At 39.3% G+C, this 25,750-nt stretch overlaps 1 protein-coding gene across 3 annotated transcripts in view; it reads right to left on the bottom strand.

Moving 5' to 3' along the window:
* The window catches only part of foxp1b (forkhead box P1b), a 52,583-nt gene extending 26,837 nt beyond the window's left edge, over positions 1 to 25,746 (bottom strand). The window contains exons 1-4 of one of the 3 annotated variants that reach the window (XM_074670708.1): positions 25,678 to 25,746; positions 7,135 to 7,278; positions 6,909 to 7,007; positions 4,295 to 4,445 (exon numbers count right to left, since the gene is read on the bottom strand). In XM_074670708.1, coding sequence (XP_074526809.1) covers positions 4,295 to 4,445; positions 6,909 to 7,007; positions 7,135 to 7,254 — 370 coding nt within the window. In that variant the 5' untranslated portion in view covers positions 7,255 to 7,278; positions 25,678 to 25,746. Of the gene's footprint in view, positions 1 to 4,294; positions 4,446 to 6,908; positions 7,008 to 7,134; positions 7,279 to 13,566; positions 13,913 to 25,677 lie in introns of those variants that run through there. The other 2 variants (XM_074670700.1, XM_074670717.1) reach the window with 2 other exon arrangements.
* Positions 25,747 to 25,750: the final 4 nt, after the last annotated feature.

Here is a 25,750-nt window from a genome sequence, read left to right as displayed (position 1 = left end):
ATCTCCTCCATACCCGCCACCTTAGTCTCTGCCATCTGTTTTCTCCTGTTATCTGGAGAGTGTTTGCTAACATGAAACCCTCGTATTTGCATAGATTCAAAGCTCAGAGTCAGTAATTCAAACAAGGCATACACCACAAAGAAGTTTATGACAGCAACATGAGAAAATATTCCAACTCCACCTCTTTGAGAAAAAGGACCCCGGGGTTAGAGACTCAAAGTTCATTGATGTGCACCGCCTACAGTTGACACTGACTACTTATACCTCATTTTACAAGACAAGCACACTGCAGCTTACGCAGCTTTAAAAAAAAATCCTTTCAAGACCGAAGATGCTTTCAGTGTGCTGGAGAGCCATTTACAGACTGTATGCATATTCTCTGCCTCTGAGCGACAGCTATCCTACTCTACAGGGCCAGTCTGTTCCAACCAACCATACATATCTTAGGGAAGACAACCTCTGGATCATACATTTTTGTGTCCATCTATGGTCTGTTACTACGCTTTAGACAGTGCTGCCTTTCTCACATTAGACCATGGCTTATGTATGCTAAATCTGTGGGTTTTCACTCAGTAACCATGATTTTAATAGCATTCTGACAGATAAAACAAGGGACTTTGTTTGGATTTGAAATGACTCTTCAAATATGTGCTTAAACAAGCCACATCATTTAAAAAAAAGTCCAATGGATAGTGAAGACCATGCGTTTAACATTACAATTAATTAATTCCACTATCAAATGCAGCACTGGCAAATGAATGATTTGCACATGCTTATCTACTTGGGGTTATACTCTCCAGTCTCCCCCCCAACATTTCTCATCACCAGCTTAATAGATATCAGAAGTGTCCCTTTCAAGCACCAGATTGTATTACATTGTGTGCAAAATGCTTAGTCTTCATTTATTCATGTTGTGGAAAATAACTATGAGGTGGAGACCTCAATGTGATCAGCAAAATATATATATAAATATATTTTTCTTTATTTGATAAGCTACTAAAGATTTTAATTATACTGGTAATGGAGAACATTGGCCTAATGAGGCACAGGACACCAGAGAGTTGCAGGGGCTAAGAACTGTGAAATGAGTCTGATAGGATTGCTGTAAATTCACACTAGATAGTTTGCATATCAAAGAGCAGGAAATGATTGCAGTACAAATCAATAACCTCTACACGTTCCAAGCAGTGTCTTTTCATCATTAGAATATTTTAACACTATCGCTCTATTCTTTTTGCCTGTATTCACCCCTTTTCTTTCCAATGCCTTGATGTGCCCTAATCAGAGTGTACACCTCTGCCTGGCTAAACATTCTTCATATTTCCAGCTGGATGATAATCCAGTGCTTGCAAATTTACAGTTGCCGTATCAAAGGGTATTGTGTTTAGATATTTTACAATGACTTTTAAGTCTCCGTCTGTTCTGTGTGAAGGCTAGTTTACAACACGAAGGTCACTGGTAATTTCAGTGTCCTGTGCTCCAACAGCGGGGACAATCATTTCCCCCCACTTGGTGCCCATTGACAGTGGGGGATGTATTTTTAGCCGATGTACTTGACAGACTGGTCCGCTCTGGCTCAATTACCCAGCAGTCCTGGTGACCCCAACACCACTGTTTACTCTGATACAACAGCAGAGGATAGTGTGGTCTGAAAGGAGAGGTAACTGGGTGGGACAAAGCCGTCTTTTTCTGGGGCTAGTTGGGTTTTATTGCACCATTTTAAGCCTATTTCTTCAGAAGATGGATCATAAGTCCAAATGACCATAAAATATTATTACACAAATATTTTATTTGTTTAAGTTTTCTATATATTTTTTTCTCTTTGGACACATTTCATTGGCTCCCTCTCCATCTGATTATTTTATGACAGCTAATGACAAAGATCTGTAAATCCTCTTACCACAGTCCCCAGTTTGTCCATCCCTTAAATGCCGGATTAGTTTATCTTTCCTCTTTCCATTTTTCAACACAACTATTTCACTCATTATAACTGGGAAATACGGACAAGCACTCTAAAAAATGTATGTTGTTGGGACACTTGATTGATCACCAGCTTCCCAACTCAATTTTATCTCCGCAGGTAGCTCTGGCACCCAGACAGGCCGAGCTCTTCAACCTTTTCCTGTCCTTGTCCCTCTGTACCCAGGTGACCATGTTCAAGCAAGCAGAAAGTTGATTTAAGGTTTATAATGGCATCAGTTTCAGGCCATCATCCCCCAAATAAAAAATGGCCCCTGGGCTCTATAAACCGAGCTGTTACTTCTAACACACAGAGCTGGTGCCATGCGGCGGCTGTGACATCGCTATTAGTTTATTGTTCTGTCAGGCTGGGACCTTTACTGCACCCCTGTTTATGTTGCTGTGATCACTGGCCTGCTAATATGCACCCCTTAGGCCTGAAATATGTCCTGTCCTAATGGTAAAGGAACTACCACCGGTTACCCACTGCTGGATGTATCCATCACTGACAGGTCAGCTGCATTACCCACTGCTGTCTCTGATGTGCTGCCTTTCTGTGAGCACTTCATGGTCTGCCACGTTCTTTGATTTCTCAATATCACCAAATTTGTCATGTAACTGTCCCTCTGGTCTCTCCTCTGCAGCATGAATTATGCTGTGTGGCAACAAAAACTCACCCTCTTTCTAAAGAAAAAAGATGAGCATTGTTTTAGAGAGGATTTTCAGACACGCACACTTCTTTGCTATTTCAAACAAGCAAAACACAAACACACATATAAAGAAATTCTGCAATTCTCGTCCCAGCCAGTAACATAACTAAGCCTAAGACAAAGCACTAAGCACTAACATCAAAACTACTGAAAATATAAGTTCTGATGAGTAGAAACAAACCCCAACATTGCTCCATAAACACTGAAAGCCAAACAAGTATTGCAGATAAGATCTTGGCACCTCAGACCCAGAAACTGATGCATAAAAAAAGCAAAATGGAAATCAGAGAGACCATCAATGACTTTCATTGGCCCAGCAGGTCAATGTGTAGATAAAGGAAGAAAACTGGTGGCCCGACACATGAACCTGAGTCCTGTAACAGCTGTCAGAGGCTCATAGCTCAGCTTTGGTGGATTGCAAGAGCAAACTAACAGGGCTAAACTTGTCATAACAGACTGAAACAGAGTACACTTTCTTATTTTGATTTAAATGCCTACAACGTGGATTTTGTAAATTTACAATTCACTGTTGTTGACAGAATTCACTTGTTAAATTTCATTTTCACGCAAAAAGCAAAAAGACATGCTGTGTCTCTGACGGCTCCTTTTGTTGCTGTTAACAAGTACAACATCATCAAACATCGAGGAATTTTAAAAACTGAAAAACATGAACTCAATTAATTCAAAAAAATGCCTTTGGGGAAGGTAAAAACACTGTGACACCAGGATGTCAAGGGACTGTTATGAAATCCATCATGCCTTGGGCTCCTAGTCATACCACCTATATAATGCTTTACTCAAGGGGCGTGTGTTCGTTTGCAAGACACCTGACACAAAGCAATGCAGCTAAGCACACTCACAACAGTACCGCCTGTGCCCGTGGTAATCGTCTGTGAGTGGGTGAGTGATGCCATACCCCGTCCAAACAATGAAGCCACTGTACAGACCATGTCTGTTTTTACTGCCCTTATCTTGTTGTTTCAAAAATGTTTGTTTTGGCTGTGACTGTTTCAAAACCACACAAAACAAAAACTATTGACTTTCGCAATTTGCACTTTCGAAATGACAAGTTCACCAGCAGTTCTCTGGTAAAGCGTTCAGGTTATTACAAACAGACTTATATGTTTGGGCTAGATAAAAAATACAGGACAAAGAAAATCTGTGTGTGGTGTTTGTCATAAAACTGTTGAATAATTAACTCCTGTTGGACAATTTCCATCTCCCAAAACTGGTACTACCAGTGTCACATACTATCTGACACTTGAATTTCAAACAAAAGCCGTTTGACACAGGGTTTCAAAAAAGGTTTCCTGCATGTGTTTTTAACAGATTATTAACAGCCTCTTACAAACTGCTAAAAGTTGCCAATTTTACACTGATGGCTTCATTTAGAATCAGAATTAAGAGATTTTTAGAAAACAACCAGAGCTTAACAAATACAAATTATTTTTTTAAACAGTGCCTTAACCCAGACACATATAATATATGGTTATCAAGTATTAGTCAGAGTGGTGATGCTTGTACTGGCTACACTGTCTCAGTTTAAAATGATGAGATGATGGACAGATTTGGGACAGTGCTGCAGGTTAGTGGCTCCGTACGTTTCAGTGATAAGTGGTACTGACCCTGAGTGAGCGAATGCAGTGGTAGGCCCGTCTGTCCAGGTTGTATTGTGAGCAGCCCTTGCCTCTGAAGGTTTAACAGATGCTGCTGCTGGACCTGCTGGACCTGCAGGAGCTGCTGCTGGAAAGCCAACTGCTGTGCTGACACCTGCTGCTGATGGCACACACACACACAAGTACACACATGTAAGACAGAGAGGCACACCAACTGTGAACAATGTTTCAGTGAAGTAATAAACACTTGGACAAATACATTAAGCTGAGTTTCTGATTTTTACATCATTCACATATGTCTGTATGAAGAAAACCATCTAAGCTCCACAGAATTAATATCTCAGTTCATAAAATCTAACACTTGAGGATAAAATACTCATTCATTTGAAAAGTTACTGGATTTAGAGTGTGTAAACAGACAACAGCACAGTTTCATTTTCAGTCATTTAGCTCCTGTTATGGGTTTGTCTGTGCCCACTGAAGACAGGTTGAGTATACATCTCTTTCTCTCTCTTAATTAACAAGGAGTCGGGACGCAAATGACAAACAGTGAAACAGCATAGTTAATCATTCATAATAAGAGGCACACCATTTTTAATTACAGCCATTCATAATTCAGCAAACAACGTGTGACTAAATCAAAGTGCTTAATAACCACCCGAGTCTCACATTTCTCCCAGGCACAGTGCAGAGCACAGGGATATCCCCTTTCCTAAAACAGCGCAGCAATGTTTGTTCAATCACAGGCTGTAAACTGACTGAGAGGTAGCTGCGTCGTTGATCAAAGTGTGCTCCAAGATAATACAAAAAAAGACAAAGTAAGCGGGAATTGTAGGATATTTTTCTTGTTTACACTTGTGTGGAAATAAAAGTGATATAAGAGAATATGAAATAAAAGGTGTAAAAAAAAAAAAAGATGGGTGTTGATTTACAAATAAATGATAGATAGATAGATAGATAGATAGATAGATAGATAGATAGATAGATAGATAGATAGATAGATAGATAGATAGATAGATAGATAGATAGATAGATAGATAGATAGATAGAGAGATAGATAGAGAGAGAGAGAGAGAGAGAGAGACAAAAAAAGCCAACTTCTCCCTTTTAGTTCTGCTCAAAGAATTTAAAAGAGAAACTAAATGCTACAAATCAGTTTAACTCTCCCCCTTTACTTTTTTTCCATTTTGTTCCTGTCAGATGACAATAGTTCCTGTGAGCTCCCAGCATGCAGACACAGTAAAAACCTTTGACCCAATAGACCAAATAAGTAGTTAACTAGAAGTGGCAAGAGGGAGAGAAAATACAGTTGCCGACAAATGATAAAGAGTGGCACTGGCAGGCCTTTATTGTCAAGCATCAAATATAAAGTTAAAAATCTTTGAAAGACTAAATTTTGATGCCTTTAAAATAAAAGAGGCACAAAGCAACAACAGGGGGTTATTGTCTGGGAGCCACAGGGGAGTCACTGCATAATTCTTATTCTTTCTTGTGATGGCTGCTGGAAATGTGACTGGAAAAAAAAGAGGGAGCAATGCTGAAAGAAAGAAAACACTGGCAGAGAGAGGGAGCCTCTCGAGGCTGCATCCATTTCCTGTGATCATACATAATATGCTTCAAAAGTAGTTTTTTCTTTTATTCTCATACTGCATTCAACTGATCAATTGCAACTCCTTGCTTCTCCCATCACCATCCCCCCTCTTTTCTCCTTTGCTCCCCTAGTATTTACATCAGATACGACTGGTGACAGGCCCTATCTGAGGCTGCCAAGCTCTGCTGTCATGTTGATTTATGGGAGCATCATGCAACAACTTGTCCAAACTGAAGCCCACAGTTCATTAATTAAGGAGCAAAGACTTTGAAGTTGGGAGCTTGGACAGCACATGGACGTGTATGAGTGTGAGCATGTGTAGAGATGTGTATGTGTGTGCATGCTATTAACATTTTTACATGTTCTGTGCTCCTCCACATCACCAGAGATGGAAACCAATTGGGACAAGAGAAAAAAAATCCCCAGTTTGTCTTTGAACTTCTCCTGACTGGACAATGATAATTTTCTTTTCCCACAGTGATGTCTGTAGCCTCCAGTCATTAACACGTATTAAGCTGCTGCCTATGAGCAACCCCTGCTGACTGAAAGGGGCGAAGTCGAGACTCTGAAAAGATGGAGAGGAAGAAAAAAATCTAAACCCAAACGATGAAGCTCAGAGCGGTTCTTGCACTGATATCTCACAATAACATGGCTTTTCCTCCTCTGTCGTTTTCATGTTAATTACTGAGAGCCCCTTCGGTTTATGTTTTGAGTTATTGCTTTTCGCCCTTTCTCCTTTCACTATGTCCGACACATGGCTCACAGAGACAGCAATTTTTTTTTTATTCAATACCTGTTTCCTTCAAAAAATCTTGAACACAGACAAAAGGCCTTGGTCTAATCATAACTTCAAAGAAAAACAGACACCATCATCTTAGCTAATCAATTAGCTAATTGATTTTCTCCTCTTCCTTTTGCTTTAACCAAAACTCTGGAAGCAGATGCACTTGGGGGAGGGCGCTCCCAGTCTTCCATGATTTGTCTGGCCTACAGGCTTCTCAATGGTAGGTAGCTGAAGTGATGCCCGCCTACCTCTTTACTCAGCTTGCTGCCTGCATGCTGCTGCTGCTGCTGTAAAAGCTGGAGATGGAGCTGTTCCTGCTGCTTCTTGTAGAACTCTTGGAGTTGCTGCTGCAGAAGAGACAGTGCCATGTGTGAGGAAAGTCGTGTAAGCTAAGCAGTGGGTAAACTGAAACAGTTTGAAGCAGCTTGGAGATGATAGAAAAAAACTACACAAAAAGAAGTAAAAGTACTTTACCTGTTGTAACATTAGGGCCTGTTGCTGCTGGAGAAGAACCTGGAGCTGCTGAGGGCTCAGGACTTGCTGCTGAAGGATTTGCTGCATCTGCTGTGGAGTTATCACTTGAGGTGTCATCATAGCCACTGAAAAAGGACCCTGCACCTACACAGACAGAAGGAGAAATTATAAGTTCAGCAGAACATTACAAGTCAAGACAAGAAACATTTAAAAACAGCTTTCTAACACTTTCTTCAACCTCTCACAGCTGCCAGTCAAATAAAGAAATAAAGAAATTAACACATTTCAACCCCCCTGACCATGATAAGATAACACTAGCCTAAAGTGGGTTCAACAAGCCACAGACAGGAGTGGATCAAACCCATCGATAAAATTATATCCCACACACCTGCATCTTTCCTTTGCAGACAAAATCCCTGATGTTTCTCAAAACAGGCCTTCTCTACAACAGTGTAAGCATGCTGTACCTGAGGACATGAGAGACTGCTTGAAAAAAGCCACGCTACGCTCATCGCACAACATGTCATGTGAGAACATTTCATTAGAGACACTGTCAAATACGATATGTTACTGTGTAGATAAAGAGTGCCTGGGGGAGGAGCCACAGCGAATAACAGGCAGGCCTAAAACTTACCCCTTGTAGAAAGGTGTGAGTGCCTGACTCAAAACAAGTGATTTGTTGTGACATTGAAAGAGCACCCACAGTTGCCAGGGTGCCTTAATTGCTCCAGCGGTGTAGCAGACTCTGAGTGGGCCTGGATGCTGTCACTTACTGCTTCGATGTGTGATACCATGAAAATCTCTTTCTTTGACATTTAGATGACAAACAGGAAATAAGATGTTTTATAGCACTTACATGTAGTTAACATGTTTGATGGCTCCTTTGCGTACACAGTGCTTCACATAAGTATACATGCATGTGTTAATTTTTTTTTTCTGTTGCCTTTTTCAAAGGCCAGTGTTATTAGCTGAAAGAGCGGGCATAATGGGTGACAGTCTTTTCTTCACCAAGGTTACCCAAATTGTGTGACCGCCTTATGTCTAATGACAGCCTTTGAATTTTTCATATATTTCTGAGCCTGATTTTGCTGTTTAAAATGTCCTCTGTTAGCTAAAAGGTGCTTTCTTGTCACACACTGCATGCATATCACTTCATTCTCCCCTCAGTAACATAAAACAACAACAAAGCGCTGCTATAATGAAGAGCCTGCACTAAAAATAAAGAGAGGAAAGGGCAGTGATATCAAATAGGACCAGCTCTGGTGCTCTGATGCTGGAGCTCTGCTCCTCCACACTGAGCCGTGTTATTCCAGCCACAAGAGAAAGACAGAGGCTCAGACCTATCCAGGGCTAAAACACAATTTACATTTCTCATCTCGAACACGAAATGGAGTGTGAATCCCCATCTAATGTTCTGATGTTAAAATTATTTTGACTTTTGCAAAATCACATGCTGTAATCATTAAAAGCCATGCACTCAGCGTCCACATTTATATTGTTTGCCACTCTCATCATACTGTCATACCTTAACCACACATTAAAAACTGCAGTTTTGTGATTTCTTTTTCATAATTTCTTTATATTACACCATATCATAGATATCATGGTGTAGAAAAGGGGACTACAATCTCAAGTTAACAAAGACATATTAAGAAATTTAAGTCTTCAACAGCAGACAATTTAATTTAAAATAAACTGCTCATGATTTAAACTCTTTTCTGTCTTTACACCTTCCCTTGCCATGAACGTCTTGTTCACAGTAACCACTGCTAGAGCAGCCTCCTATGTGCAGAGCCAAGACACTATTACAGACCCCAATTTTATTACCCATTACTCCATTAGTACTGAGGTCATTTGTAGCAAGAAGGATTGTCTGCTTCTTAACCTATTGATCAATGAAACTACTACCATTTAATCCTGTGTTGAAGGAGTGAAAATCTGCCTAAGACTGGATCCCATTGAGGGGAAGGGTGGGAGGGAGCACTTTAACTGAAAAATATTACCCTGGCCACTGTATCATGCCCATTAAACCCACACCCAGGACGCCAGTCACCATTTAAAGCACTTCCTTATCCCTGATCCACAAAAATATATCACCATCCAAAGATAGTCTAAAAGAAGGCCCATACAAGGCTAATAACTAGAGGGATCCACTGACCTAGCTCTAATCTTCTATATGAACACAAGGGTGTGAAAAAGGGACATTCCAAGGATGCCAGAAATATCTGACATTTATGAATTTTACGATGTGAGGTGCTCTCCAGGTGCCTCACATGCATAAACACTCAAACCTCGTACACTCTCACACATCTGCAAAAGAGACAAGAGGCAATGCATTGTACCACCACAGGCCTGCTGGCAAAACACACACATTGACAAATCTTAACTTCGGTGAGTTAATTTTACCAACCACATACATACATACTGTATTTCAAGGGTAAAACCAGGTTTAAAGGCAGATTACAAAAGTGCCTGTACAATACAAAAATGAACAGGGAGTAAAGAATTGTTTGGTTTTTTTAACTTGACAGATTAAAAAATTATTTTGTTTTTTCTTTCCACTGTAGTTGTCAAAATTAATTTAGGCTTAAATAGGGACAGCTCATTTATGTTTTTTTACTGTCTGCAACGCCTCGAGTCAAAGACAGACAAACGGGTGCTCACGTAAAATAAGCCGCTGATATCAAAGGAAACCTATGGAGGGCTAAATTCTTTTCATCGCTTTCAAAAATGTTTGTAAAGTTAAGGGAATATGAACATCTTAAAATATAATAGAGCCAATGATGTGGAGTAAACTGAGACCCTATAACGCCTCCATCTCTCACAATTCAGAGGTCAGAGTCTACTGAGAGGCTTTGATGCATTTTTTTTTTCAAAAGTAAAAAGTTATGGGGAGCAAGAAGGAAATATAAAGACTGGTCAATGAATTACACCTGCCGCTTAGGTAAGGACTTGCTGAAGGAAAAAAAAAAACATGAAGAAAAGAAAAGAAAAGAAAATGCTTTATCTTTACAGTTGCCCTCTGGGGTCATCTTGTTTAGTTTGTCAAAGCATTAAGCTAAATGGAAAACTACAGAAGAAATCAGAAGTCCTGGAAAAAATTACTATGTCTAGTTTGTTTGACACTTTTGCTTTTTTGGCTTTTAGTTATGCAAGGAAACTACATTAAATTTGAATTTAAGTGTTTTTGGATGAAAATTTTGACAAAATTCAGATTTTTTTAATCTTTGTTTTGTACAAAAAGTGATGGGTCAACCGAGCAAGCTGATAGGAAAAAATAAAATACTGACCATGAAAAAACCCTGACATAATAATGATAACAATGACAACTATAATAATAATAATAATTATTATTATTATAGGACACTACTATAAACCAAAAAGCTTGGTTGGGATTAGCTAATGTGCAAAGGCCTCTACTGATCCCTCCTTGCCATCCACAACTGAGCTGATATAAAATAAATAATTTACATCATCACTATCACTTCCCCTATTTTGTCATTTCAGAATGAAGTGTGTTCTGGAGCCCAAAAATATATGGAGCATCTACAAAAACAAATCCTAAGATTTTGTTTAAATTTACATTTCTACAAACAAACAGGTTTTTGACTGAGCTTTTCCAGAGTCAGGTTCAAGCAAACAAGCTGCAGGCTGAAATAAGTACGCTCTGGCCCCAACAATAACAGCTGAGCAGCAAGTTTAAGGTTTTTCTCTAATTGTTAGCACCCATCACTGCAGGCAAGCCCCCCCCCCAATAAACTCACATACAAGGACATGCTCTCTCTCTTACACACACACACACACACACACACACACACACACACACACACACAAACACACACACATTCAACACAAGCATAAATATCACTACTTGCATTACTTTTATTCGATGACAAAAAACACTTTAAAAATGCAAAAACTGGACAGAGAGATCATTTTCAAGCAAAACCACGAGGTCAGGACAACAGAGGGAATTCTCTGACAACTGATGAAACAATACCAATTTATTCATTTGGGTATATTTGCTTTGTCGCACACAGCTTAAAGTTATATTCATTTAAAATATTTTATTTCAATAGCTAAACATGTGACTTAATTCACTTAAGCTCATTTTGACTTTTAAAGAATAAACTTCAAACAAAAAAGAATATGGCATCTGAAACCTTATCTAAAAAAAATCAAGATGACAGCCACATGCCAACATACAATAGGTAGCTCTTCTGCTTTTGTCAGTTTCTAACCTCCAGTGTGGATTACTCTGCATGCCTGTGATCTGTGGTATATCAGCGCTCTTTGCAATACCGAATGTTACTCAGTTATATTACTTAACCACAAAAAGATCTTGTTAAATGACTCAAACCACTAAAAAATAAACTGAAACTACAGTCAAAAAACAAAGTCGAACACAGCAGGATGTTTCTATTTTGTGCTCGCCATCAACACACAACAAATTCTTTTTCTCGGACAAGATTCAAAATTTTTAATCACACCTGTGATCTTACTCTGTGCACATAAAGTTTATGTAGGGATAACAAATAAAAGGAGAAAAAGACAGATCAACAGCATCAACTGAAAATCAGATCATCCAAACTGTGTTTGTCCATCCACAACACTCGTCAATGCTATTTTGTACTTCAGTGTTTTAAAGACATAAAAAGATGAGAGGTGAAAACAAATAACTTCACCACACACTGCAATCTTATCTTCATGTTATCAGCCCCTTGGAACGCAAGTTTTGAGTAAATATCCTGATTTGAAATATAGTTATCAGCACTGAAAATCTTTTTTGAAAGAATGAATGAAAGCCTTTCCTAAGTAAAATGATCCTTCACTCTAAAAGTCTTGGGATAACAACAGAGGATGGTGTCTCACTGTATCACAGCTAGAGAATTGTGCCGTCTGCCCGCTCCACTACAAAGTAAAGACCATCACTGTAAAGGATATCCCAGCAAGGGTGAGGCACTTGCCGCTACCCCTTGTTTCTCCTCTACGCATGAACAGCTAATATCTGGTTGCCTATGTCATGGTTTAAAAATGACAGGTGCTGGCAGCCCCCTTGCCTTGACAGGCCACTGCACAAATAACACCCCTGCTTGAAAGGGCTAATGCACGACTAATGAACAATAAATCAACTTTGATTACAAACTGCCAACCCAATCAGCACGCACCCAAGCTCTCCCAAACTGTGAATGTCGGCACAGCTGTGCGGCATTACAGAGCACACTGTCCTGTTTAGGCTTCTTCTATCTTCCTCTAAATGATCACATTTTCTCCAATGCTGATGATTTCCCTTTCCCTCCTTACTTCCAGACATACTTTTTTTAAGCTCTGATACATTTAGCTAAAATAAGATCTTTCAAAGTTGTATTAGTGTATAACTGAAATTTCTTTCACAGAAAAAAACATTTGATTGTCTAATAAAAAAGTTGAAAGTTGTCTTCTGTATGAAACCTCTTTTTTTAGGACTGTATACAGCTGACCTGAAAAAAAGGAAACTACAACTTCTCCTTCCTGACAGTCTGTATTCTCTTTGTTGCAACAATTATCGCACACAAGCACGGAGGCATATCCACAATCTAACTTTTCCAGCAGACATGAGCAATTATTTTGAATTTTAAAAGTGTCTGTAAAACTGTAAAGCTGTGCCTTTCATTCTTAATTTTTTGTGACACCATGAGAAAAGTACGGATGAGTCCAGGCCACAGTGAAGAGCTAATAAAAAAAAAAGTCTAACCTGCACCCCTTTTGTCAGATGATGTTTTAGAAAATTAGAAACCAGCAAAACCACCACAGGCACATTTTTTAGAAAACTTACCTTGGAAGTATTCAAGACAATAAAGCAAGAATAAATTATTTTCCAGAGAAAAACAACAGTGAAAAGTGACAAATATGTCTTCTGTTTTTCTTAGAAATGCCCATAATTCAAACTACATGCAGCACAGAACAGATCCTGCTTAACTGGTTGGCTCACTAACAGAAAAGTAAACAAAACTAAACAAACAGTTGGAAATGACACTCAGATAGTATCCCAAACAGTCAGGAATGTAATAGTGTAACTTAGAAACAAGAAAGTGAAAATACAATTTCATCCCATCAGTGAAACCAGAAAGAAGTAAACACCAAAGCATCCATGTCTCAGAATGTACAGCATACACAACACTCTGATGTAAATCTAAAAAGTACATGCCACCTGCCTCCCGTGTTGTCCCTATCAGTACAATCCTCCCCACTGCCAGGGTGCCAGCGCCAAAGTAGACCTTGGATAACCCCTTCTCTCATACAAACTGCTAAATAAAACTATAAACACAGTGTAGCACAGAAGCGACAAAACAAACCGGCTTTCCTTCTCCTTCTTCCCGTGTCAAAATGAGTCGTCAAGTTTTTAACACAAGAAAGCTGGCAAAATCAAGAAAATCAATCATATTGACAAACCTGACAAACTCCATTTAGCTGGCAGGGTAAACAGAGTGCTGGGCCACGCGGTGTGGAGTGAAGCAGAGCGAGGAGCTGGGCAGAGAGGGGAAGAGAGGGAGAGACGGACAGCCAGAGCAGCAGAGAGGGAGAGGGGGAGAGGGTGTGAGAGCGAGTGGGAGGAAGGCTGGGAGAGATAGAGGCACACAGGCGAGCAGGCAGGGACGCCGAGAACTACCGCTGTTGTGTTGTGGTGTCTCAAACCTTCCTCGGGATACAGACAGTTAGCACATGCAGGGTTGCTCCTTGGCTGACAAGATACAAAACTATCCAATCAACCACGCCCTTCTCCACCAATCACAACGAGCCCTCTAAACATAATCAATTCAAACGGGGCCGCACAATAGGAAGCCGCGGGCTGAGCTGCAGGTGAACTCGTGCCATTGTGTGAAGGCCCCTTTAAAAGAAAAAAAAAAAAACAGTTGACGGCTGTTAACCCTTTGACCTTTCCGGGACTCTGGCCATGGTTTTGAAACAATGGGAGCCTAAAGAAAAGAGGCCCTTTAATTAAACAACAGATAAGTAAACAAAGCTATCCAGTGGGAGGAAAGACAACTGGCCCAGCTATCAGCCCTTCATTGTTCTGTTTAATGGAATGTTTACAGTGCACGAACAAAGACACAACTCATTTCACTAGCTGAAATCAACAAATGCTCATGATTTTACATTCACAAAGCTGAGACTTTAACAAAACTCTTTAATAATAAAAAGAATATCTTCAACACAGTTTTCTTTAGCTTTCACCTCCTCCACTCTTCAGTAGCAGTCACAGTGCACTTGAGAACTAGTTTGTGTGTATTTGTTTTAAAGAGATTTGAAACAGGTTGAACATTCCCATTTTTGCCTTTAGAAAACTTCCAGGGAGATGTGAAACCACTTTTCGACATAGCAAATCCATTTTCAATAATAGAGAACATTATACAACCTTTTAAGCAATTCATCCAAGTCCATCCAAACAAGAGCAGTTAGCTGTCATAATATCATCTCAGTCTTTAACACCCATATGCACTTGGTAAATGGAAAAGACAGGCATTTAAAACAGGACCCTGCCACCTACTGGAGATTCCTCTGAACTCATCAGGGAAAGGAGAAGGCAGGAAAAGGAACTCTGGCTCATACAGTGTATTCAGCTTGTACCTGACCCACATGAATCTTAAGCGTTATTTCTTTGAAGCCATCCAGAACTATAGCTCAGCAATGCATTGTACAGAAAAAAAGCACAACTCAATGGAATAAGCTGCTAATCAGAACTACTTAATGTAACAGCAATATAATCTAGCTCACTAACTTGTGCAATCCACTCAGGCAAAGAAGAGGAGGAAAAGCATGAAGCTAGATTATCACCTCACTTTGTTAATTGTAATGACAACAAACACAGAGCTGCATAACAGAGTTCCCAAACACCCTTTATATCAACATTTATAAATCCTTGGCCAAGGATGAAGGAATGTTCACGGGATGGATTCCAGTCTGCAAACACACTGGTAAAATAAACAGAGCGACTGCATAACAAGTCACTGCTCTCGTCCGCTAATAACTAACAAAGAGCTCTTCTAAGCTGGCCTGACCTATATAAATTATTGACTTTGGCACCTCAAGTATTAAAAGTGACAATTACAATACGTAACATGGTGAATAATTAAAAGGGAAGAAAAGGACACTTATTTTCTTTCTGAAATCATCAAGACAGCTCACACAAAAGTCACAGACACACAGACATGCTCTTATAACTGCATGCACGCACACTGAACACACACGCACAAACACACACATGCACAAAATGGTCTACAGTAGTCACACTCTTCTCCCTGGCGTCCTCCCTGAAGTGGTATGTCCGCATATTTTCAATAAAACACCTTCTTAGCAGTAATAGGCCACTGTTCTCATTTCAACGCTCCCAAAGGCCTCATGATAAATTTAGCAGACACACAGTTCAAGCTCCCTCTTTTACACACTGTCTTTCTACTCCGATGCCTCTGTTCCTGTGCAATAGAAAATAATTACACATGTGCTGATGTGATACAAATGCTACATAGATTCCTTTTTCCTGTGCAAAGAAAAATATCATTATCCTTAAGTCGTCAATGGACATCCCTCGTGATAGTTTCCAAAGAGTACAGAGCTATTGTTTTCATGACAGAGTGGGTGACATTATAAAATACTCCCATTTCCTGCTTGGGTAAGAGTGAAAGTATGAGTTAATGTCTGGCCTGGCTGGGCTTTGTTCAACACATCTCTGGCTAGAGATAACAACTCAGCTCCAATTACAAAGCCTCCCAAAAACACCACCAGTGAGTAATCTGCTCCCGCTTACAACCCCAGAATCTTACTCCTTATGCAAAAAGAGAAGGATAAAACACAGGAAGAAGTAGAGAAATTTGCAAAGGTATACTCATTATTTTCCTTGAAAAGCTGTGCAAACATGGAGCATTGTCATGAAAAGACAAACATAGTCTTTTGCACTGTATAAAGTAAATAATTATGTACTGACAGTGCGAGTCAGCAGGGCAGGTGTGGGACCCAAATATAAATAACAGCTGCTCTATATAATGTCCCAAGGGAAACAACAGATATGTAAGAGGTTTCTTCTTATTTTATTGTTTTCAACACTTACCTCTGAAAAGAAGGAATGGACAAAAACCATATTGTCAAATAAACTATAAACACCACCCATCTCTATTGAAAATTGACTGAGTAAAAGTTTCGCTCATTGTATTTTGCTGAGATAATCAGAGCAACACATACTTCCCTTACCCTGATTTCTTTTTTTCTTCCCTTCTTCTTTCTGTCTTTACTGAATCCCATATTGTAGTGTGCACAAAAACTAAGCAAACTTGGCATATAAATCAAGCCTTGCCAAAAACACATTTCACAAGCTTTGCAAACAATTTTGCACAAAACTGGTTGAATAGCATCCCATAAAACTTTAAAAATGCATCCCTTCAACTCTAACCAGCATTCATGGAGCTCACCTGCACACAGTGCACGTGATTAAAACAAGAAGTATTCAGTCCTGTATACAACTTTTGGTTAACTTTTACCTCCAAGACCCTGAGTACACATATGAAGACATTACATTTCTGCCTCCCAGACCCATGATACTTCATTTTTTTAAACTTTGGCCCAGTAGCCACATTCAGAGACACTGCCCACTTCATCTTTTAGTGATATTTCAACATTACACCCATTTTATTGAAACAAGTAGGCAGGGATATAAGCAAAACTTCTTTGGTAGAACAAAGCTCCCATAGGAAAACAGAGAAAGGAAACAAATAAAATCCAAATTTTCAAAATAAAATCAGTTATTATACTTAATAGGTCTTACTTATCCCAGGTCTCAGGAGATTAAGTCTTAGTTCATTGATTAAAGCATTTTGATGATCTTTCTCAAAGATTATAACTCTGTCAAAGTCATAGTCCCCCCTACTTTAAATGACACAGCTACATAGCTAGCTCTGTGGTGTACATAAACTAGTTCAGTAGAGGCCCATTCAGCTTTGCATGTTGTGGTTACAGCAAGCTGTAACATGCAAAAAGGTTGAGAGCAAATTTATCAACCCTAACAACTTAAATTTCTTGATTTCTAATCGTCCTTGATATCATTACTAAAATGGTTTATGTCTTGTTTAGAGTAAGTGTCTTAGGGTGAGAGTTTTTCACTCAAGAGAGCAGGCACTTTATAAACAGTAGCTACACTCCTTGATTTAGGTTTAGCTCCCAGCCTAAGCCTTTTGAGGGTCCCCTCTCTTCTATCCATATATCTCATCTCTTAAGTTGTCTTATTAATTAAGGTGGAATAAAAAAGTTACAAGAATTGTTTCTTCTTTTTTTAAAAAAAAAATAATAATTACACTTAATTACCATAAAGTATCATACAATAAGCTTTTAACATCCATAACCTACCAGAACTAACACAAATACTTTTGATGAGTCATATTCAGACTGAAAGAGGTTATCAGCTGCAAAATGGAGTTACAGTAATATAAGCCAGTGGTACAACTTCCCCATAGTCTGTTGTTTAAGTGTTTGTCTTTACTTTCATTAGAAGCACATATAGTTAATCAGCACATAGACTCTCAGCATGAGAAAAGTATAACCCTACATTGAACTGAGAAATTTTGGGCCCTATTTTAAAACAGGTTTAAAGTGAGCATCATGTCCAGCTATCTTTTGCAGGTTAAGCTAGGAACAGTCAGGGAAATGAGTTAGAGATGTTGCTCCCATTGTGCACCTCAGGGAAGATAATCTGCAGGATCTTTTGAGTAACAACATGCAATGTATTCTTTATTTACTTAGTTTTATGACTGGATTACATGGCCGCACCACATTTATAATGAGTACTGTTCAGTCTTATTATCATATTTGTGGATCTGATAGTCAGAGGCACCAATTGTCATGTTTGTGAACTGTAAGAAACCCCCTAGTTGTGTGTGGGCATCTGTGTAAGATCATGTGTCTGTTTCTGTGTGTGTTCAGGAGTGAGCGCACATGATGCTGTCATCTCCAGTCTAAGATGGTGTCATTGCAGAATGGAGTTTTTGTTGGAGGTCTGTTCAGTCCTGAGTGAAGTAGGTGTGATAGAAGTAAGGGTGTCTTCATCCTCTGACAACCCTGGATCTGCTACATACTAAGAACAATGTTGTGCTGCAGAAAAATGGGCAAAGTATTTACATTTTTTTTTATTTTGTTTGTTTGTTTTGTTTTGTTTTACCATATATGGTTTTTACATTGTCATTTCAGTCTGTGCATTAAGTCAATATAATGGTTTTCAACATATTTCTCGTACTACAATTGATCTGTTCATGCTCATGCTCTAGATGACATGTGCAATATCATTCTTTCCTTGTGTATTCCTAATAAGGGATTTTGTTTGTTTGTTTTTTAATTGAACACTGCCTGTTAGCATTGGTAATTCTGCAAATTTGTATCCTACTGTGTGCCTTATCTTATCATATCTTATCTTGTCTTATCTTAATGCATTCAGCATTACAAAATTCTGACTAAGCAGCTTTGATTTGGAACACACTCTCATCAAAGACGAGACAAGCCACCTTATTCCATAAACTTAAAAAGCAGCAATTTTAGTTTTTGGTAGTTTTTGATTTATTTATTTATTTGTTTGTTTATTAAATTTATTATTATTATTATTATTATTATTATTATTATTATTATTATCATTATTATTATTATTATTATTAATAATAATAATAATAATAATAATAATAATAATAATAATAATTTTTTGGAAGGGGGGGGGGGCTGTTGATTAAATTCAACTACAATTAGATGTTCCCTTAAGAATACTGAAGCTGCTTTTATTTTTTGAATTATCTTATCTCTTTGAATATTTGCTCCTATTTGCTTTCACTTACTGTTTTAATTTTCATTTGTCATTAATTTTTTTCAAAATAAAATTACTCCCAGCAGCATTAGATTTTTTGTACAATATAAATAATAATAATAATAACAGTAATAATAACAGTAATAATAACAGTAATAATAATAATATTTATTATTATTATCATTATTGTTGTTACTATTATTATTATTATTATTATTATTATTATTATTATTATTATTATTATTATCATTGCTGAAAAAAAACTCCTCAATAACCTTAAACAACAAAGCTTTATAACAAGAAATACTGTATGTATACATGCATGAGCATGTGCGTGTGTGTGTGCATGTGCATGTGCATGTGTGTGTGTGTGTGTGTGTGTGTGTGTGTGTGTGTGTGTGTGTGTGTGTGTGTGTGTGTGTGTGTGTGTGTGTGTGTGTATGGGTAAATGACAAAGTGGGATGGAGGGTTAAGAGGGTTCATAGCTGGAAGGGAAACATCATCAACTCAAATGCTAGCATGCCCTGGGAATGGTAGGGTGCACCCGGCGCTGTGGTTGAGTCAAACTGACAGTCATCGTTTTGGCTGTGATGGCACACCTAACACAGCAGCCTTCCAGATCTCAGCTTGGCTGCTGAAATGGGACATATGACTTTATTCTGACGGGATCATTCCAAACCCAATTCTATAATATACACAAATCATAATACATTTTCACTAAATGACAAGGAAACAGGCAAAGATTCAGCTTGATCCTGGGGTTTTATGCAAGGCCTGACCTTGGTGTTGAGATGATCACTCCTGACAGAGTGAACCACCTCAAAGGCACATGTGTCAGAATGGGGTTTCATTACAACATCACCTTGAGACTTTTACAAAAACAAACTGATGAACTCCTTCTGAGGATTGTACACTGAACTGATGAATTGTCTGTTTGTGACATTTTGCAGACTGAATGGCATTTAACTATTTCTTCCTAGGATACTGACGGAAACACAACACCCTAGAGGTAAAGATCCAAATAGCATGTAAATAAATCTACTTCTAGTTTAAGCCTTGAGAATAAGGTCTGAAGACTGCTGAGTCCTTGCTCTTGTAAGGTCTATTCAGTTTGACATTAAAGCAGCCAGGTGCTTAGCTTTGTTTAACCTTTATATTAAAAACCAAAAAGGGGAGGGAAAAAAGATAGCTCTGCTTCTTCAACTGGGAAAAAAAACCAATACCTCCTCTAGAGTACACAACAACATCCTCTATCTTCTTTGTTAAGTCAACTCTAATGTTCTGAGTATAAACAACAAACAATATGGTTTTACTCCATCTGGTTTAGCTGGTTGTCTGACTAGATAACACTCAAAGGCAGCAGGTTTCCCACTACTTTGAGCCTTACTGCTAAGCTAAGTGATCTGCTGACTGTAAAGTCTCACCTCCCCACCCTAATCTACCAAAATCTCCATCTCTTTCTGCACGCCTACCTCCCCCAAAACACTTTTCCCATCCAATATTTCCTATGTCTTCAGCTGTCTGGCTGGATAAAAGAGGCTCCCTCAAAAAGGTAAGGAAGTAACAGAGTGTGAATACCTCACCTGGCAGTATGAGTAAAAAATCACTATATATTAATTGAGTCACTTCCTTTGTGAGTCTAAAAAGATTCACATTTGATTTGGCTGAGTCATTTTTGCAAGCTTGGAGTAATGTCAACATGATTTGAATGAAATGTTATACTTTTGTTTTCAGATATATTAAAACCAAATACAAGGAGTGACTCCTGATGCCTTGTCCAGGTCTTTTTTTTTTTGAGTAATATTTGTGATGCTGATTATTGTCTCATACCAAAACCATTTGCTTTTGGGCTACCACTTCCATGCATCCCTGTGCCATTTAAGGACCATGTTCTGAGAACACCTCAGTGTCACATCATATAACTGGGCCAGAACTGATTGAGCTCAAGCTTAAAGACTACAGCCCAGTGTTCCAATCGCCAACTGGAGCACTATAGTAACCATATGTTGTTATCATGCAATGGGTCTTCCTGCAAAATAAGTGGGTTGGTCAGATTTTTTTTAAAGAATTGTTTAGCTTCAGTCTGGATCATTCAGGGGCCGTTTACATGACAAAACTTTTGTTTCGTTTCAGCCTTGCGTTTACACGGAAACAGCGTTTCAGCCGACCTAAAATGCAAACTTTTGAAATTTTTTTTAAACCCTGCCGACACTGTTGCCGTGTTAACAGTAAGCTGGTGTTTTCAGTGGAAACACTGACGTCCCCACGAGTGCATACAACAGTAAAACAGTACCGTTGTTGCAATTGTCTCAAACTACCGTGCTGTGCTTGTGCTGCTACAAAATATGCATCTGTTGCTCCACTTTTGCACTTGGTATTCGCCAATACACCAGATGATCGGCTCAACTCTACTTAGGTAGAAATCAAGAAAACAAGACAGTGATAGTGCCGACTACAGGCCGGGCATGCTTACTACAGCGTTTTCAGTCTCAGCGTGTCCGTGTAAATGCAGATTCTTTTCATGGCGTTTTCACCGAGTTTCAGCCTTTCCAGATGAAATGTTGTCGTACAAACTGGGCCTAGACCTGATTCCTGGGTTCAGTCACATCATGATTTACCCCTATAGAAACCACAAATGTAAGTGCAAGCAAAAGTGGGGGAGGAGCGTGCACTGGAGAGGTGCTCTACAACTTTAAAGGTTAACTGAACATATACCTCATCTTGAGACGGAGATGGCCATAGTTGGCTGCGCATAATGAAACCCTAAAATAAGGGGGTTATTCAAAGGGAAGAAACAGAGAGACATGGGGGGGGGGTACCTCAAAGGGGTGACGATGGTTTCAACTACTAATGGTGCCCATAAGAATAGCTCCTGCTGTGCTTGCATGGATTTCAAACATTATTAGAAGTCGGTCCTCTGTTTGACAATAGTGATAAGTGGAACTGATAGAAAAATAAAGGCAACCTTTCAAGTAACACAAATATTTCTGCTTTAATTTTCTATATGGAAACTTTACATTCAAAGCATCATGAAAGCTGCCACTACAAGTCTACCATCATGTGCCCTATCTGAAAAACAGTCCATCCCTTTCAAAGAGACCCTTTTTAGCCTCTTGACCATCATAGATTTCATGTCTTCCATTTCTTCCTACTATTTCTGTATTCTTTTTACAATGACTGCAGATAAAGACAGAAGCCACAAACAGTACACGTCATTGTCATTGTCATTGAAGTCCCTGTGCCACACATGGACCGTGCTCTCTGCTCACCTGCTGTGATTAATGAAGCCTTGTCTCAGGTACGATTTTAAAAGTGAAACAAGCTTAATCTGAGCATTACACTGGTAGCAAAGACACCTTGGTGAAATAATACAAAATCAGCGAAATATTCCTCTGAATGCCAGGGAATAGGAGGTGAGTACCTCTAAAGGCTCTTTTGCAGTAAAGTGTAGTTTAACCAACTACGCTTGTGTCCAAGGCCACAAACGAGCCTCATTTCCTTCTCCTCCCACCCTTGTGCTGGTGGACTATCAGCAAGGGTCCGACAGTGTTGTTCCTAATTACCTATCTCTCCACTCCTGATCCTGTGGCTGGCATAATTAGTTACCTGGGGCTGCAATCCAATTTGAAGTGATGACAAGAAAGTGATCCATGAAAAAGTAATAAGTTAAATCCAATTTCAGACTGCTTCTAATTAAATGCACATGGAACTAATGAGTCAAACCCCACCATTTCACAGATAATGGTAATTAGCGGGGTGGGAGTTGCTGGCACTCTGTTGTGCCACTGTAGGTGTGAAGCGCAAAAGGTAATAGCAGCATGGATTCTTTTAATCACACGTGTCATTTTGTCTCTGTAATTTACCTGCTTTTTGACCAGTCAAGTTTGTTAAGCTTCTTTCAAGCCTGCCTGGCAGATGTTTGTATACCTGCTCTGATTAAAGTGCCTCCGTGCTGCTGAGCATACAACAGAGGCATCTTTATCAAGAGCGGGAGTTGGTGATGTAGAGGTGAGGAGGGATGTGTGTGTGTGTGAGGTGAGTTTGTGTGTAAGGGTGGGTGGTTGGTTGGGGGACTGCTGTTAGAGATATAAAACAAAAGAGCCATCTAATGTGGATCAAGGATCCTGAGGCTTGTTTGACTCACATTTTTTTCCCTTTTACTACTCTTTGCAGATTTTTCTTCTGATGTTCTTTGTATAGCGTGCTTCATTATTTTTGACTTGAACAAGAATGGATTGGAAAGTGAGTCACATCTCCAAATGAGGAAAGTCTGTCTTCACATCTCCTCACGCCTAATGGGAAAACTGTTGTGATGAATGGAGCCTCGTCCGCAGATCAGATGCTTTGATGGGTGTCAGCTTACTACATAGTATGCTGATACCTATAATTGGACCGTGTCTTTTGATGACCCAGTCCACTTCAGCATGGAATCATATCATAATCTCACAAAATATGTTTGTGAGGGAGAAAGACATACTCAGAAAGAAAAAAAAGAAGAAAAACAGGAAAAATCTGTTCCCAGAAAAATAATACCATGAGAGATAAAAAGGGCGATATGAAAACATTCTATACACAACAACAGCAGAGTTTGCTTTTACATAAAAGCAAGTGGGTAAATGCAGTTAGTATATACCTGTGGCAAGCAAAAAAAAAAAAAGTAACTAACAGGTTAGAGAGCTCAGAATTTTTCCGTCTTCTCTGATTACTACAGCAAGCCAAAAATCCAGTATAAAGGAGGGAATAAGAAGCAGGGGGAAGCACCGAATCTCTTTTCAATGGCTGAGTGACAGCTTGGCCAAGCTCTCTGTATACATAAATAAATTAGAATTGTAATTTCTCCTTTGTCTGTAGAAGATGGTCGAGCACTTAAAACAGCTGGCTATACGCTGGAATCTGCTGTTGTTGTCTCCCGTGTTGACCTCTGCTTCAAAATCCTCTGCAAGGCCAGGAAAACTGTAAAGTTTGATCCTTCAGCTAATTTGAAAGCTGACCCATATACACACATCTGGAAGGTCATCAGTCATTTATAAACCTCTGGAGCTGTGTCAAAGACATCTTCACAACAAAGACACTCTTAAAGTAATAAAGCTGCTACAACAGCCCGCTTCCTCACAGATTCCCCCACTCATGGGCTGCTCTGTAGCATCTCTTGATGTTAATGGTAGGATTCTGACTTATTTTGACTGAGGGGACAGTTAAAGTGAGGGGTTTCCTCCGCACAACCAGACTTACTTCTCTATGGAAGAATAGAAAGTCTCTCAGTTCCTCTCTTTTTACTCAAAACTAAGCTGTGCATGTGTTTGGCTGATAGAGCTGTTACATCAGGATGCACACAGATTTGCAAATGTTGCAAATGTTGCATTGTGACTTTCATTTCCTGTTTGTGAACTTTGACTGGTGCTTTGCTCCTTTTCACACACTGTGTTCTGAAGCTACATGAATAACTTCATCATTTTTTGTTTGATCACACACAAAATAATACGACTTTCAGTGTCTTGACAAATTTTCAGAGTATCCTCTGCAGGTTGCGGTTTTGAGGGGTATGCAGGCAGACTGCTGAAGGACAGTATCTGCTTAGCCATATGGAAAGTCTAATGCTGGTGTTTACACCAAACACCAATAAAATCACTTATGCAACTGATTATCATTTAAGTCAATGTAAAGATGTCATTAGTTGCAAGTTCTTCTCCAGCAGCCAATAATGCAAATTATGCGACACCAATTGCTGATATCATGCAAATGAAGTCAATTTTACATATTCACACTTACAGTTAGTCCAGAACTCTGCAGCACAATTTTCAACAGGGACCAGATAACTTTTAATTTTAGCATTGATTCTGAGATTTTCTTCTTTGTTTTGTTAAGTCAAGAATGGAACAGCCTCACAGTACATCTCAGTGTGATGATTTGGTTTTGGTTTATGTTGTGTATTTCAGAGGGTTTGGATTTTCTAGTATATCTTGAGTTATTTGTTTTTTCTTTTGTGTTTCTGGTTTTATGCTTTTTATGTTAATCTTAGTCATTCTTATGTTAATCTTAGTTATTCTTGTGTGTTTTCTGTGTTTCCTGTTTTTGTCTAGTTCTTGTTCCTTGTGGTTCTGGTTTAGTTCTTGTCATGTGTAGGTCTTTTCTGTTAGTGTTTCTGTGTTTTGGATTTATCTGGTCTGTCTTGAGTTTCCTTGTGTTGGCTTAGGTGGGCTTTACATGAGTACGAATTTCTACGACTCCGGTAAAAATAACTATCGATCCGGTGATATTGACACACGGAGACGCGTATTTGTCCATGACTGCGCATCTTTTTTGAAAACGGGTCTGCAGGTGGATATCTGCGTATTCGTCTTCATGCCGTACCTGGTATAAACAGATAAGTCCGGAAACGACGGTGACCTCATAGTACCCCTCCTACTCCCCGCCCCCCCTACCCACGTTGTCACACAACAACAACAACAACAATGGCGGCAGGCGGACTGACTCTGATATTGTACCAGCAGCTACAAATATTGCTTCGACTATTATATCAACATTTTCTCAGAGAACATGAACAACACCAGCTACGGCAACAACAACAACAACACGTGCTCATGCAGAGACGCAGCATGTTACGCGTGCATGAGCACTTGTTGACGTGGAACCCGCCTCAGAGCAGAACCAGACGGGCAACCCGACCACAGTTTTGCGTTGTCATGTAAATGCACAAGCCTTTGTACATTACGATGTGTAAACAGCGGTACCTGTTTTGATGCCGACGCCAAGACGATACGGGGTCGTCCTCGTGTGAGGAGGGCCTTACTTCTCCTTGTGTTT

Source organism: Halichoeres trimaculatus, unplaced genomic scaffold (assembly GCF_033239565.1).
Source record: "Halichoeres trimaculatus isolate MK-OKI-2021-1 unplaced genomic scaffold, fHalTri1.1 fHalTri1_scaffold_1, whole genome shotgun sequence".
Classification (NCBI taxonomy): Eukaryota; Metazoa; Chordata; class Actinopteri; order Labriformes; family Labridae; genus Halichoeres; species Halichoeres trimaculatus.
The sequence above is the reverse complement of the archived record's forward strand: the minus strand, read 5'-3'. Positions and strand labels throughout refer to the sequence as shown.